This window comes from Chiloscyllium punctatum, chromosome 5, assembly GCF_047496795.1.
Source record: "Chiloscyllium punctatum isolate Juve2018m chromosome 5, sChiPun1.3, whole genome shotgun sequence".
Classification (NCBI taxonomy): domain Eukaryota; kingdom Metazoa; phylum Chordata; class Chondrichthyes; order Orectolobiformes; family Hemiscylliidae; genus Chiloscyllium; species Chiloscyllium punctatum.
This window is the reverse complement of record NC_092743.1, coordinates 51821849-51838273: the sequence shown is the minus strand read 5'-3', so window position 1 is coordinate 51838273 and position 16425 is coordinate 51821849. Positions and strand designations below refer to the sequence as shown.

General features: G+C 36.9%; 2 protein-coding genes across 7 annotated transcripts in view; one reads left to right on the top strand and one right to left on the bottom strand.

Annotated features, from left to right (window-relative positions):
• LOC140477078 (NEDD4-like E3 ubiquitin-protein ligase WWP1) overlaps nt 1-3344 on the top strand; it is a 151972-nt gene extending 148628 nt beyond the window's left edge. For all 4 annotated transcript variants that reach the window (XM_072570304.1, XM_072570306.1, XM_072570305.1 and 1 more), the window contains one exon: nt 2025-3344. In XM_072570304.1, the coding sequence (XP_072426405.1) occupies nt 2025-2124 (100 nt within the window). In that variant the 3' untranslated portion in view covers nt 2125-3344. The remainder of the gene's footprint in view (nt 1-2024) is intronic.
• Nucleotides 3345-3868: 524 nt separating this feature from the next.
• The window catches only part of rmdn1 (regulator of microtubule dynamics 1), a 30620-nt gene continuing 18063 nt past the window's right edge, over nt 3869-16425 (bottom strand). For 2 of the 3 annotated variants that reach the window (XM_072570307.1, XM_072570308.1), the window contains exons 4-10: nt 14881-15040; nt 14714-14803; nt 13623-13678; nt 13029-13116; nt 8708-8738; nt 6927-7060; nt 3869-4173 (exon numbers count right to left, since the gene is read on the bottom strand). In XM_072570307.1, coding sequence (XP_072426408.1) covers nt 4123-4173; nt 6927-7060; nt 8708-8738; nt 13029-13116; nt 13623-13678; nt 14714-14803; nt 14881-15040 — 610 coding nt within the window. In that variant the 3' untranslated portion in view covers nt 3869-4122. The remainder of the gene's footprint in view (nt 4174-6926; nt 7061-8707; nt 8739-13028; nt 13117-13622; nt 13679-14713; nt 14804-14880; nt 15041-16425) is intronic. The other variant, XM_072570310.1, reaches the window with a different exon arrangement.

The window sequence follows — 16425 nt, the reverse complement described above, 5'->3', positions numbered from 1 at the left end:
AAATCCGTTAGCATCATTATCAGGAGACATTGATAGGTCTGTCAAACATGATTTTCCATCATCAATTCAAGTTGACTCTGTCCAATCAAGCAATTATTTTCTACAAGTCTAATATTCACATCCTTAATAGCTAAGAATTTTCACGCTTACTGTCATCAGGCTAACATTTCTGTAATTCAATTTTTCTTTCCCTCTTGTTTTTTAAACAAGTTTCCAATGTGCAGAAATAATAGAATTTTGAAGTATGATCATCAATGCATCCACTATGACTAACCATATCTTTCAACACTCTGATGAAGATCATTCAGGCCTGGGGATCTGTCAACTCCCGGTCTCATTAATTTCTCAGTACTATGTTTTAATAATGGTAATTTATTTCAGTTCCTCACTGTCACTGTATGCTTAGATCTTCATTATTTTGGGAAAACATCTTGTATCGTCTTCTTTGAAGATAGGCACAAAGTATTTATTTAGCCTTGCTGCTGTTTTCTATTTTCCATAATTTATCCTGCTTCTGCCTGAAATGGAACATTTGTCTTTGCTAATCCTTTCATTTTTGCGTGCTTGCAGAAACTTTTACAAACACTTTTAATATTTTTTGAAAGTTTAAATTCCTATTCTATTGTCTCTCTTAATTTTTTGGTTCAACTTTGCTGAACCTAAAATTCTCCCAAATTTCATACTTTACAAGCCACCTCCTTTGAGTCAATACCATCTTCGCTTTCTCTTGTAACTATATTCCCACACATTCCGTTGGGTAATTTTCATTTTTCTTTTCGTGATCATTCAGGCCATGAGGATCATCCACCGCTACCTTCATGGTATATTGAGATGCCTGACCACGTTTTAAGCTGACTTTCAACTACTGGCATCAAACTAGAGACTGAAAGTAGACTAAAATTACTCACCAATCAGGTCCAATGAATCTTGTTCTTTGCAAATTTAATATTTGCACTAGATACTCACCGACCAGTCAACTTTAAACTTGACTTTGTCACTTCTTTTTTAGAAAGTCTTTAGCAGTCTCTTATTCTGAGAAGTCCATCATGCAATTGTTCATAATTCAGCACAAAAGGAGACCATTTGGCCCATCAAATATATGCTGGTTCTTTAAACAGCAATTCAGTTGATCACAATTTCCTGATCATTTCTCATATCACTGCAGTTAGTCTTCAAATAGTTTATTTCTTTTTGAAGGCCACTATTAAAACTGTACCTATCATCTGATGTTTCAAATTCTAATCATTTGTATAACTGTTTCCAACAGTGTGAATAAACAGATGACTCAGACTAAAGGTGACTGAAGAACTAAAGGTGACGTGAGGGATATCTTGTTATACAAAAGATTAGGATTTCAAATATAAGATGTTGTACAGTTTTAATAGTGGCCTTCAAAAGGTCAGGCAGCATTGTGAATAGAGAAAGTGAATTAACATTTTGGGTCAATGGTCTTTCTGATAAACCATGAAGTAGCTGGATGATTATATTTATGTCAAACCAGAAAGGAATAACTTTGAAATAGTTATCTTGTCCATAGTACCAAGAGCCTAGTCACATTTGATAACACTGCTTATAGCAGTTTTTAGCACTTTGAAACATGAACCTTCCTGTTTTGATTATTTGCTGCTTGTTGGAGGTGATATGAATGCTTGTGTGGGAGAGTATGGTGTATAGTTTGGTATAGTGTCTCAACCTCACTGTTTTCAGAAATAGTACCACAAAGACAAATGTACCCAGAGGTAAGTTTACTTGCATTAACGTGATTTCTATTTTCCACGTTTTTAGCTCTATTTGTGAACTGCTTTAGCTTACCAGGAAAGATGGCTTTCTTCAACAGATAAGTGTAAGATATAAAACAAGTTCCAAGAGATACAGAATAATGCTGGGTCAACCAGTACTGAGAGAAAGTAGTAATTCTACAGTAGATTTGCTGGTCAAACTGTGTGGTTTGACTGACATTTACTTAGAACATCCAAGAGTGTTTAAATTGAGCTAAATTTATTCATTTGCATGTTGCTTTACAGCTTTAATCGCTTGGATTTACCGCCTTACAAAAGCTATGAACAGTTGAAAGAGAAACTGCTTTTTGCAATCGAAGAAACTGAAGGATTTGGGCAGGAATAGAAGCAGCACATGTTCTTGATGACATCAAGTAACTCTTTCCTGTCCAACAGTCTACAGTTTCACAGATGCCGACTGTTGTATATAAGCTATTTGCCTAGAGAAGTAATTCACTTCTGGAATCCTATAGAATCCAATCCCGCTTTCCTTCTTGAATCATTATGCAAATTTGTCTTGAACCATACATCATATTTTACATACCTGTGTTTTCCCTTAAAATGAGTGTCTTGGAGAAAACAGTTTAGCTGCTTTCTGAAACATGATTTTTTTTACAAAAAAACAGGAACAGCTAGAATATCAATGGCTCTAGTTTTATAGAGCTTACTTGAAATCTGGGTAGGTGTGCTATTAGGCTCCCTTAGTGTAAGTTGCATCTTCCAGAAGAAAACACATGCCCTATAAATCAGTTTCCACTGATGTAACAAATCTGTCAGGGTTATTTCTCGCATGGCTTTCACAAAAGTATTTAAGGCTTATGCCAAACACTGTCAAATATCTAGAATTAATGCTGCTGGCTTGTTGAGATCATAATGTGTAAATGCTGACATGAGGTTTTCTTTTACTTTCTTGTGTTATTGCTTGTTTATGTATGTCTCGTGTATAGCAGACTGAAAAAAGAAAGTAAATGTACTGGGTAGTAGCCCATAATACTAATGTAATTTTTATAAACAGAAGCTAATGTGGACAATTTAAGTAATTATGCAAAATATTACCTCTGCTGCTTTTCTGTTCAGCCTTTTAGAGTTACATTTAATCAATCAGGAATTAAAAAAAATCAATTAAGTTTTGCACATTGTAAGGAATGTTGTGGAATTAGTTTCCTCATTGCAATGTTATACATGCTGGGTTTTTTTAAAGGCTATTGTGTAAATTGCATTCTATTCATAGGTTTGATTTTTTTTTCTTTCAAAATACTTTCTCATAGGCCTTCACTCTTGCTAGAAATATCATGATTTATTTTTTCTTAAATGCAGAAGTTTCAGAACATGTAATAAAATGATTTTAAAATAGTTTCACCAGTATTGAGGGCATTTACTTAATTACATGTAACAAAAATATATTTAAAAATAATTGTGAATTATATGGAACTGCAACTTCTAACACACCGTGCTTCCATGCAGTGAATGGGGAGATATGGACATTTGAAATGTAACATTTGTAATGCTTTAAATTTAAACATTGTAAATTCCATTAAAGTTTTTAATTTGTAAAGGTTTTGTAAATACTTGAGTTTGGTCAGTTTTTTCCCATTACAATTTTTAAAAGTTGTTGGAAACAAAAATGATCTGTTGGTATCATGACCCAAATAAGTGGTCACTGCTCTAGGAGATCCGAATTACCACTTATTTATCTTCTGTTGGGTGCTCATAATAAAATTCTCCTTTTAAACCTGACTAGTACTTACAGGTAGGAAAACTGAATAATAAAATGACAGTGATTTCTTCCTGACTTTTTCTGCGTATTTATTTTGTATTTTTTGTTCTGACAGCTGTCCTGTCAAGCTGTTATAGAAAAATAGTTACACATCACACAATGAACTTTAAAATGATAAAATGGAAGGGACTGTTGGTGATTCATTTTATGTGAAGTGTGTGACATGTTTTCATGAGGGTTTTTTTTGGAAATCTGAGCATTGAAAGTGAATCTTTGCGTAAGATAATGTGTGATTTTCTTCTTTGATATGGTCAGGTTTCTAGTGGAAATGGGCCTTGTACTTTTTTTTTAAAATTGAGGCAACAAGCTAGGGTTGAATAGCTTTGCAATTTTATTTGTCTTTTCGCTTGAGTTACGAACTGCACAGGAGGAACATGACATTAACATTTTTATTTGCTTAATTCTGTGTCAGGCCTGTACAACTTCATGTAGAATTCTTCTATGATGATGATTAATAAAAAAAATCCTTTAAATTTATTAATCTGAGAAATCAATTGACTTATTTTTCAAGAGTAAATGAGACAATGTTAACTGGTATTAATTAACCTGATTGTTTTGAGACAGTACTCAATGTCGTTTGCTGATCAATTTCAGTAATTCGATAGCTTCTTTTTGAACCTAAAAAGAGAAGACAACTTCAATTATCCACAACTCATCTGCCAAATGACCAAATTCAGTGTTAGGACATTCAATATAAATTTGTATAGAAAGCTTACATTTAATCTTTCAGCAGAGTACACCAAGAAGAAATGACTATGAAATATGTATAACATGCAAATTAATTTTCATTCTCCTTTACAAGAAAGAGATGCAGTCTGGAGAATCACCAGCTGTTTGTTTGAAAGGAGCTCCAGATTCTGTCATATTCTTCACTTTTGCTGTTATATAGGTCAGATGCAGAGGTATAAAAAGCTATGTCTGGAGGCTGCACATTTTCCAGCCACAATAAAAGTCAACAGTCTTCTCACCTAAACAATTCATTGGCAACAACAGCCAGAAAGTAATTGCAATGCAAAGAAATTTAATCAAATGCTGTCAAATAACCCAAACATCTAAGAAAGCTCAAGTTGGGTAGTATTTGTGGAGAGAAATCTGATGAAAGGTTAATGAGCTAGGATTTTTTTAGCTAATAGATGAAATTGAGGGGACAGGGAGAACACCAAGTGGTAATAAAGTGAAGGAACAAAGGTTATGTCAAAATGAGGTACAAAGAGTCACATGAAAAGACCGTTAAAGATTAACCTAGCCAAACAAAAGGTGGTGATGAGAAAAAAAAACAAGATTCAGATAGAGGTTATAGTCCAAAGTTGCTGAAGGCAGAGGTCAAAAGGTTGCAGAGAGCAGCGACATGAGTTACTACTTCAGCCAGCATGGAGCTTCACCATTCAGCACGGGAGCAAAATGGATATTTGAAATATGTAATGGGAAGCAACCACCAGAAAGCACTGTAACAGCTCAGGCTGTGGATATTTGGTCCCCCCCCCCCCCCATTGTAGAGATAACAACATTGAATAGTAAATACAGCATGCTAAAGTGGAAGTACAATTACTTTTGCTTGGTATATTTGTGGCCTTTGAAAAAAGATGTTAGGGTAGGTAGTGCATCTCCTACATTTGCATGGACCAATGCAATAGGGAAGGGGAGAGATGTTAAGGTGACTTAGTGGACTAGAATCACAAAGGCATATTGGGACATTCTTATGAAAGAAACATCTTGGAAGTCACATGGCTTAAGTTACTTCCTTGGCCTTGTTTTCTGGAAATTACATGTCTAGTTTACAGCTTTTTTTCTTTAGGTATAGTTTGAAATTCAGTTGGGGTGCAGACTGCTGAGTATGAACCTACCCAACTGGGTAGAGCATTGAAACATTAAAACCAGTGCACTCTCCAACCTTGGCAGTAATATCTGTAAATCATACTAGGTGGAAATCCTCTCAAAGAAAAAGGAGACATGGCATACCAGTGCTCTGACAAATAGTTATTGGAACTGATGCAGTAGAGAAACTGAGAGAATGGAAAGGAGCAGAAGTGTGGTTGAGGTAGCTGTGCAAGTCCCTAGTATTAATAGCTTATCTTCAGAAACAAAGACTAAAAAGTCAGTGGCACAACAGGGATGAGTGAGGGAAGGGTGCAAAATGGAAACAGTCAATGGAACTTTCAGTTCATGGCAGAAGGAGGCAGCACCAATAGTTAGCAATGTACCTGAAAGGCTGGCACAACTCAGGTCCAGATGTCCACAGCAATGTTTTCTTTATTTGCAGGACACACCGCCACAAGGAGGGGGTTGCTGGTGACTGGGGTCTGATTAGGCCTCTGAGGAATATAAGATCTCAGACTGTTCTGCTTGGGCATCCATATGGAATAGGAAACGGGGCCAGCAAACAGAAACCTGTTGTAGTGATGTAGAATGTCAAGAGACCGTACAAAGGGAGGAAGGATAGGCAAAATAGGAAGAAAGAAGTGAGCCAGGAACAAATCAAAACAATGGGTCAACCAGGACAATCTTGTTTATGGATGTTGGGAAGAATGTAGAAGTATGCAGTTCAGAGTTAAAGTACATTGAGATTAGAAGGAAAAGTTCCAGAAGTGATTAAGGAAAGTTTATAAGGTATGGTAATATCACTGGACATTAATCCAAAGGTCCAGGCTAATGCTCTGGGGAAATGGGTTCAAGTACCATTTGCAGAGGTTGAAACACTGAAATATTATTTGCATGATCCAGTGTTTTGTTACTAATGCTATTCAGTGTAAGAGTATCCTGTCCATCATAGAATTAACTGTGTTGGTTGAGCTACTTATGGAGTTCACACTCCATCAATGAATAAGCAATTGGGCTTTATGTTAGAAATGTCACAACACAATCTTAAGGTCATTTTTATCTTACTATGTAGCTTTTGTTTTTGACTTTAAGATTCTAATCAGTGATAAGAAAGGCATTTTTCTCAAAGGGTTATGTTGGTGAGATTATTTGACAAAATCTACATTGTTTAGATAAGATCTGCTACTTGAGCTTCCTGCAATTACATAAAATGGTGCATTGGGAAAGCCTGTGGCTAGACTTGATGAAATTAGATCCTTAAAGCAATCACAGTTTCCTGAAAGCACTGTGAAAAATTGCTTGTTTTGATAGACTTATTAACAGTTTTTTTTAATATCTTGGCACTATTTTTCACAATTCTGCAACCTAGTACAGTCGTGCTTCCAATAGTTACATTATTAACACTTCTATTCTTCCAGATTTCAGAAATAATCTAGTGTTGTCCCAGCTGGAGTTGCTCACTTCAGCTAGGCTGAGACTAAGCAAAATTAGTTGTATCCCATCAGTAACAACATTATTTGCAAATGAGGTTAAATTTGTATGAATGGCCTTACCTGCTTGTCGCCTTCATTACGGGCTGGATAGTCTCTTGCTTTGGTCAGCCATAACAGAGCCAGCTTCTCCTTTTTTAATTTCATGTATGTTTTACCCATCATTAATAAGTTTTTACTGTAGAAATTTGGATCAACTGGAAAACAAAACACATACTAAACTTAAAATTGTTACACTTTAAAGAGTGATATCTGGTTCTCTACTCAAACTATTGTAGAAACAAACCTTATTGTCAAAATCATGAATGTTCACATTTTGGTCTCTATTCAATTAAGTTATCAATACAGATGAGAGAGTCATACAGCATGGAAACAGACTCTTCAGTCCAACTAGTCCATGCCAATCATGTTCCAAAACCAACAGTCCCACTTGCCTGCATTTGGGCTGTATCCATCCAAATTTTCCCTATTCATGTACTTAACCAAATATCTTTTAAATGTTTTAACTGTACCTGCATCCACCACTTCCTCATATTCCACAGTTCATTCCACACATTAACCATTCCAAAAAGGCTGCCTCTCAAGCCCTTTTTAATTCGTTCTCTTACCTTAAAAATACACACCCTAGTTTTGAATTCCTCATGCTACTGAAAAGACCCTTGCTATCCACTTTATCTATGCCCCTCATTATTGTATAAACCTCAAAAGGTCACCCCTCAACCTCCTGCACTGCAGTAGAAGTCCCACCCTATCATGACAATTTAGACCTTCCATTCCCAGCAACATCCTGGCTAATCTTTTCTGAACCCTCTCCAATTTAATAATATCCTTCCTAAAGCAGGATGACCAGAAATGTACACAGTGCTCCAGAACAGGCCTCATCAACATCCTGTACAACCTCAACATAACACCCCAAGTCCTATCCTCAAAGATCTCCGCAACAAAGGCAAGTGTACTAAAGAGCACCCTTCCCACACATGAAGCAAATTTCAAAGGATAATGTACCTGAATCCCTAGGTCTCGGTTCTATAACACAACACAGAGTCCTACCAGTAGTTGCATTAGTCTTGCCCTTGTTGTTTTGCCAAACCTAAACTCCATCTGCTACTCCTCACCCCGGTGACTCAATTATAGAGTAAGTCATACAGCATAGAAATGGACCCTTCAGTCCGACCAGCCCATGCTGACCATAGACCCACTTGGCCCAAATCCCTACAAACATTTCTTAAATCAGCTGTACAGCACAGAAACAGACCAGTCAGTGCAACCCATCAATGATTCAGGATATCTGGTTGACATTGATAAGTCCAACTTAAGGGTCTGTCTCCACAATGTACAGCTGACCAGGGCATGTTTGGAGGGATATGGACAAAACACTGGCAAATGGGACTAGACTGCCAACCAAACATCTTGAATTAATCTAGTCCCATTTGTCAACATTTGGCCCATAATCCCTCCAAACCCTTCCTATTAATATACCCGTCCAGATGCCTTTTAAATGTTGTAATTGTATCAGCTTCCACCACTTCCTCTGGCAGCTCATTCCATATACACACACCTTCCTTTGCATGAACACATTGCCCTTTAGGTCCCTTTTAAATCTTTCCCCTCACCTTAAATCTATGCCATCTACCTTTGGACGCATGTGAACTTTGAAATTATGTCAATTTAAACACTATGAAAGTAATGGGTATGGTACAAGTGATATAATTTAAAGTTTAATACAACATATTTAATTTAACTATACAAATGAAATGCATTTATTAATTTAATACGCAGTAATTAATAGTTCAATGGGATACAATTCTGTGCAACTGGAGGAGTTAGGCTTGTTGAGTTCCTACCTTGCTCAGCCTTGTTAAAATATTGGAGTGCCTAAAACAAAAATGACTCCATTTTAGTATCTTCTACAATGTTCTTCAGGCAGTAACATGTGCACCACACAAGCGCCAAGCAATAATTTCCACTTGACACATAATAGCAATACAATTGTTGAATCCTCCACCAACCATCAACCAGATGTTAAACTGGACTATGCTTATAAAATACTACAAGTATGGAGAATGTTGCAAGAAGTAAATCACCTCACAATCTCTAAATTCCCTGCACCATCAACACATCAGCAATATATTGGAAAACTTGCCTGGATGAAATGTAGCTCTAAAAACACTAAGGTCAAAATATGTTTTTTTATTGGTACCCAATCTATCATCTTAAACATCCATTCCTTTCACTGTCAAAGCAGAGTATCAGTCCTATGCCATATAGAAAATTAACTGCAGTAACGTATTCCTTTGACAACACCTTCCAAAACTACAATCTCTACTTGCTGGAGGACAAAGGCAACAAATAAGGGAATATCACCACCTGCAAGTTCCCTTGCGAACTACACACCATCCCAACTTGAAATTATATCATGGTTCTTTCAAAGTCACTGGGTCAGAAACTTGGAACTTTCTTTGCACCACTGACATAACTATACCAGATGAACCACAGAATTTCCAGAAAGCAGTTCACCACCATCATCTCATTTATGGTAGTTAGGGGTAATGTGGGCCTTTAAAATGACATCCGATTTAAAAGAATTAAGTGCAAAATATGAAATGTATTTCTAATAGAGGCATTGTAATGACAGAGACAGATTAGCATTTTTCTAGAAAGACAAAAATATTTTTATCATCAAAGTGTCTCTCATGGCTCCATGTCATCCTAAATCATTTTGTTACTAACTCATAAGAAACAACAGCAGCTAATTTACACAGAATAAGATCACACAAGTAGAACCTTAATAGGGACCAAATAATTCACTTTAAATGATGTTGGTTCAGGCATTACAACTAAGCCAGGCCATTGAAGAGAATTCCCCAAGTCATCTTCACTCGGTGAGAGACTAATGGCATCTCTATGACTCGAAGTTGTTCAGATTTGATCTAATCTGATCAAATACTGATGTGATCTTACCATTTATAAATTAGTCATTGTTGCTTTATGAATTCTTTCTTAGTTACAAAATACTTTAGGATGTCATGGAGTCATGAAAGACAACAGCCAGTGGACAGATCACATGGAGGCTCCCTGCATTGGTCTGCTGCGGACAGCCTTTGGAGGCAGACTGTGATGTTTGTCTTCTTAACTTCTTGTTTTCTCTAATCTATTGTCATAATGTGTATAGCTAACATAACTTCTTTCTTCTTTATTTCTCTATTCTGTAACTGAGGGTTGTACCTAGGTATCTAAGATGATGTTATAAGTAGAGACTGAGACTTTTCACTGTATTCATTTGAGTATGTGATAATAATAAAGCTAATTCAATTCAATTCAAATTACTGGCATGAAGGCTTTTACACCTACTTAAGGGTGAACAGTGCCTTTGTTTAACATATCGTCCAGTGGATTATTTCCTCACTACATCACTAGTGGGCTGGTCTGGATTTTGTGTTCTAATCTCTGGAGTGCGTCTCACCTTCTGACTCAGAGGCAAGATTGCTACCAACGAAACCATCACTGACAAATGAGGAGTCACCTTAAAACCCAATGCTCTGACTGGGTCCAAAAAGACATGTTGATAAACTCCTTGATAGTTTCCATTCCTAAATGCAACAGAGAGCTATTTTTTAACCTAACAATGCTCATTAGATGTTAACATTATGTAGCATGTAAACACTTTGCTTCAGCACACCATTACTCCATTACTTTATCTACAATGTTGTACTGACTAATCGAATGATTGATTTATTTGTTGTCATGTGTACTGAAGTACAGTGAAAGCTTTGTTTACAAGCAATACAGGCAGATCATAGTATGCAAGAATGTACAGATCAAAAAGATTTAGACAGAGGCATACAGGTTACATTGCTTATTGCCCCTGAACCTGTTATTGCGTGTGTTCAGGCTTCTGTATCTCTCCTGCCTGAAGAAATCCCAAGTGTATCTGTATGATGACTATTTTCCCTGTGGTTATTGCTATTCTTGTCGTGTAGCTTGTCCCCTAATTAGGGCCATGATCCAACAGAAGAAATTTAAAATGAAACTTTGGATGGGTATATGAATAGGAAGTGTTTGGAGAGATATGGGCCGGGTGCTGGCAGGTGGGACGAGATTGGGTTGGGATACCTGTTCGGCATGGACAGGTTGGACCGAAGGGTCTGTTTCCATGCTATACATCTCTATGACTCGAAGTTGTTCAGATTTGATCTAATGTGATATGATCTTACCATTTATAAATTAGTCATTGTTGCTTTATGAATTCTTTGTTAGTTACAAAATACTTTAGGATGTCATGGAGTCATGAAAGACAACTTGTAGATTAAATGATTAAAACTGATTTTGTCATTCCAGAGACATGTTAAGCTGTCTCTGTCATTTTGTTGCTTACACTAAAAATGCTGAATGCAGGCATTCTGTATTTATTTTTTACAGTATTGATCATGTGGCAGAATGGGCACAGACTCCCTTTAAGCCTAAGCTTTGGGTTTGAGTCCTACTCTAGGATATGAAGGCTACAGAAGGTGCATTCATAACATGGCTAAACAGGTTAATGATCAACTTTTAAATCTTTCCAATCACAATGGCAGGCAGTAAGAGCAGAACAGGCTCCTATTCAGCCATGCTTGATATAGATTAGAGACCTCGAAATATAGCCTTTGGTGACAGACTAGTGTCTTGTTCCAGGAGAAATCAGCCATGGAAACATAGATAAATACATGCAAGCGCATGGCTGATGAAACTTAACAGAGGGAAATGTCAAATGCTACATTTTGGAATGGAAGGACTGAAAATATAAATTAAATAGTACCACTTGAAATGTGATGCAAGAGCAAGCAGAGTTGGGGATGTCTGGACACAATTCTTAGAAGGTGGCAAGACATGTTGTGCAGATGATTAGAAAATGACACTCAATTTCTACTGTTGTTAGTAGAGGCACAGAATATAACACTAGGGAACTTAAGTTAAAGTAAGTCTCAGTACCCTGTTGAATATTGGGTACCACTTTGAGAAGGACACTAAGATGAGAGGGAGGTTTTGCAGGAGAACAGTAGGAGCACATGTGGACCATTTGTCATTGAATAGAATCAGGGCTAATACGATGTGGAATTTACTCCACCTTCCTCCCTGTCCTCTATCACCCTGGAATCCCCTGTAACTCAGCATTAATAATATTTACATTATCTCCATATCTTGCTGGGGGAGAGAATTCCAAACACTAACAACACTCTAAAAGAGAAAAGTCCCCCTTATTTCAAATAGGAGAACTCTTTTTTTTGAAACTGTGCCCCAGTTCTCAAATTATCCACAATGGGAAGTATCCTCTTAGCCTCTAAGCATCTTATGTGTGTCAACAAGATCGCTACTCATGCTTCTAAAGTACAGCGAGTACAGAACCAAATATTTATTTACGAGAATGTCACCACGGATGACTGATTTTGGTTAAGTGGAGAGAGTGTGGAAACTGGAATTCTTCTTCTTACAGTAGGGAAATTTCAGAGATTATCCAAAACATGAATGTATTTGGTAGAGTAGGAAAACTGTTTCCAGTGATATAAGCACTTGTAACCAAGGGCCAGAGATTTAAGATAATCAGCAAAAGAACCGAAGGTGAAGTGAAGAAACTTTTTAAAGAAACATTGTGAGTTGTTAGGGAAGCTGTTTCAATGGTAGGTTTCAAAAGGCTAAATACTTGAAGGAAAAATTCTGTGTAAGGAACAAGCATGTGGACTCAAACTTGCACCACCAAAGAGACAGAAACTAATAAAAATTGAAAGGACTGCAGATGCTGTAAATCAAAAACAAAAAACAGAAGTTGCTGGAAAAGCTCAGCATGTCTGGCAGCATCTGTGCAGAGAAATCAAAGTTAATATTTCAGGTCTGGTGACCCTTCCTCATAACAGAGGATCACCTGTTTACTCCCTAATATCATTTTCAGTGCATTACATTGCTCTTAGCTGGTCACAGGATGTGGGTGTCACTTGCTCGGCCAGCATTTATTGCTCCATCCGAGTTGACATTAAGTAATCTGGAAACTACTTTCAACTCAATTTGTGACCCAAATGTGAAGGAAACAGAAGCTGTAATCAAAAGGCAACCATTGCAAAAGACCATTTCAAATAAATGTTTGCAATTTCAAACGAACCTGCAGAAAGTACTGAGTTATTAGCTTTATTTTACCTCTTCATAAGAGGAGCTTGGTGGTGTGGCAAAGAACATAGCAGCTATTTTCTGTTGGACCCAGGGCAATTCTGCAAATGTAAAACACCTTCAGAGAAATAAATGAGAACGAATAAAACTTTCAACTACATCTTCATAACATGATACAAATGGGATTTTAACACTATCTAATTGACAGGTTACAAACAATCTTAATTTTGCTTGTTGTCCAGTATAATATCAAACGTAACAACAGTGATGTAGGATCAGAGTCTATGCAGTTAAGTATAGCTACTTTAACTGCTTCACTCCCAACACACATTGCAGAACATTGCACTGATTACACTCAGCAGCAGTGTTATCCATTAGTGTTCAGCAGACTTATCTATCAACTTCTAACTAGATACGGCATTGAAGGTAACTGTAAATAAAACAGGAGATTAAACAATTTAGTTTAGTCGTATGTCTTTAACAGTTAGTACAACAAAATGTTTAAAAGCAGCAATGTGAGATACTTGCAGTTCCAGTGATGAATGTTAATGCCTTTTACAAATTTTAAACAATGTTAGAATGAGTCTCAGGAAGTAGAACTGCCCAACACGATAAGGTTCCTACCATAGTCCCATTAAATGAATCGATGTTGCATCTTTGGGATTAAGCTCAATAGCTTTCTGAAAGAGAAGAAAAGTTTTTCAAATAATTTTCTATCCAAGATTTTATTTCTTCCATTGATAAAAGTAAATTTCACAAAGTCGCCAAAAAGAAATGACCTTTGGTTTTATTAAAAGCTGTTTCTCAATTCAATCTGCTGGTTACAGAATCACAGAATTGTTTCAGCACAGAAAGAGGCCATTTGGATTTTCGTGTGTGCACTAGCTCACTAAATGAACAATTTTTCTAGTGTCATTCCCCTATCTTCTCCCTATTACTGTACGTTCTTCCTTTCAGATGACAATCTAATTCCCACTTCTCCTGCTTCATATTCTACATCTGAATCTACATCCCCCTTCTAACTAATTAAGGAGACATTAAGGTCTAATTACTGTCCACTCTCTAACCCCAAATTTACTGCCAGGGTGCAAAGTCCATGGAAGATTGACCTGCATCTATTATTCTTTAATTCAGCTCACCAACACCCAAGTGATGAAACAACAACAGAAATTGCTGAAGAAACTCAGCAGGTCTGGCAGCATCTGTGGAGAGAAAGCAGAGCTAATGTTTCAAGTCCGGTGATCGTTCTTCAGACATAAAACTTGTCCTTTCCAAACTTGTCAAGAAATTCTTAATTACCATACATATCCCAAACCCATTTCCCTCTTCTAGTTCTAAATATTTTGTATCTACAAATATTGAGCTGTCAGATCTACTTCAACTGAAGTCATGTTTCTGTCAAGAATACATCATTTCCCTTCAGTTTTCTTATTCTTCTTGTTTTATATATTTACAGCCAAACAACGTAATGCAACCCATTCATATTACTCAAAGGCCCTCTCCTCCTCAGTTTTCCCCACTTTCTTTTATTCTCCTTTTTCAAACTTGTTTTTTTTTTAAACTATTTTGACATTTTACTGCATTTATTTCTAACTCCTTCCCAAATTACCTCTAATTAGGTTTCTCAATTTTCCCTTTAGCAGCAGCAGGGTGACTTTTCACAAAATGAAAATCATGAAAATAAATGTGATAATAATGGAAGGTTTCACATTTACCTGAAAATGTTTTTTAATGACATATGCATTCGAAATTTTAGTCTTGATACCCTCGTAGTCTCCAACATCACTGATACAAATAGCATACCACTGCATAGATTAAAAACAAATTAAGATCACAAGCAGATAGAAACTTAAAAAAAACATTGGAAATAAATATGCATTACCTTATGAGCAGCAAAGCTCAATTCATTTTTCTCCAGCGCTTTTTCAGCAAACTCCAAAGCCTCATATGTCAGTTGTTTCTTCCTTTCCACTGAAGTGCTTTCCAGCTGTGCCAAATCTCTTGACGCACGTGCTAGGCGCCACAGTAGCTCATCATTTGTACTAGATAAAACAAGGAATTCAACTTGTCTGTTTTATACTTCAGTTTTGCAAATGTCCTGCTTCCAATTTTTTTTTCCTTTAATTCAGGACCATATGCCAAGCGGGAAAACACAAATTAACTATTCTGAGGTTAACACTAATGTTACATCTCAATAGAGTAGACAGACTAGGATTAAGTTGGCCCACAACTAAAATACATTGGATGAATGTTGAAAGACAACATAAAATAGGGGTGCAGGAGCACAGCGACCTGGGTGTGTATGTGTTCTGATCATTGAAGGTGGCAGGAAAGGTGGAGAACAGTTTATAAAACATTATAAAATGTTCTCAACTTTATTAATAGGGGCATACAGTATAATAGTAAGGAGGTGATGTTCAAATTACTTAAGATACTTGTCAGAATTCAGCCTGATTATTAACTAGTGTGGGCCCCACATTATAAGAAAGATGTGAATGCATTTGAGAGACTGCAGTAGCAATTTACAAGATCAGTTTCATGAATGAGAAACTACAGTAATGAGCATAGTTTGAAGAAGCCGGAGATCGAGGGATGACCTGATAGAGGTTTATAAAATCATGAGGGGCATGGAGAGGATAAATAGTCAAAGTCTTTTCTCTGGCGTGGGGGAATCCAGAACTAGAGGGCACAGGTTTAGGGTGAGAGGAGAAAGACATCAAAGAAACCTATGGGACAACTTTTCCATGCAGAGGGTGATGCGTGTATGGAATGAGCTGCCAGAGGAAGTGGTGGAGGCTGGTACAATTACAGCATTTAAAAGGCATCTGGATGGGTATATGAATAGGAAGGGTTTAGAGGGATATGGGCCATGTGGGCCATAATGGGACTAGATTAGATTGGGACATCTGGTCAGCATGGATGATTTGGACTGCATGGTTTGTTTCCACGCAGTGCATTTCTATGACTTTAAGTCGGGGTGTTCTCCTTGGGGAAATGGCTGGATATGATTTGGTAAGATTTTCAAACCTGTGAGCTAACTGGACAGAGTAGATAGGGAGAAGCTGTTCCCACATGGAAAAGAAAGAAAATGAGAGGGAAAATGAGAAGAATTAAAGTGATGTACAAACAAAGCAAGAGAAAACCTTTTCACACAGTGAGTAGTTAGGGTATTGATTGTACTGCCTTAAACTAAAGCACTCAAGAGGTCATTTGATGATATTTTGGATCGAAGTGGCAGGTTGTAATAGGTGAAAAGGCAGGCGATTGGCACTAAGTAATAAAATCAAATAGTCAAAATTATTTGAATATGCCTACATTTAAAGCAGCTACTGTAAAATCATCATCATTCACACTAGCAAATTATTACTTTGTATGTTAAACTGTACAATACCACATGTCTGACACAATTAAATCCTTCTTGGAAATG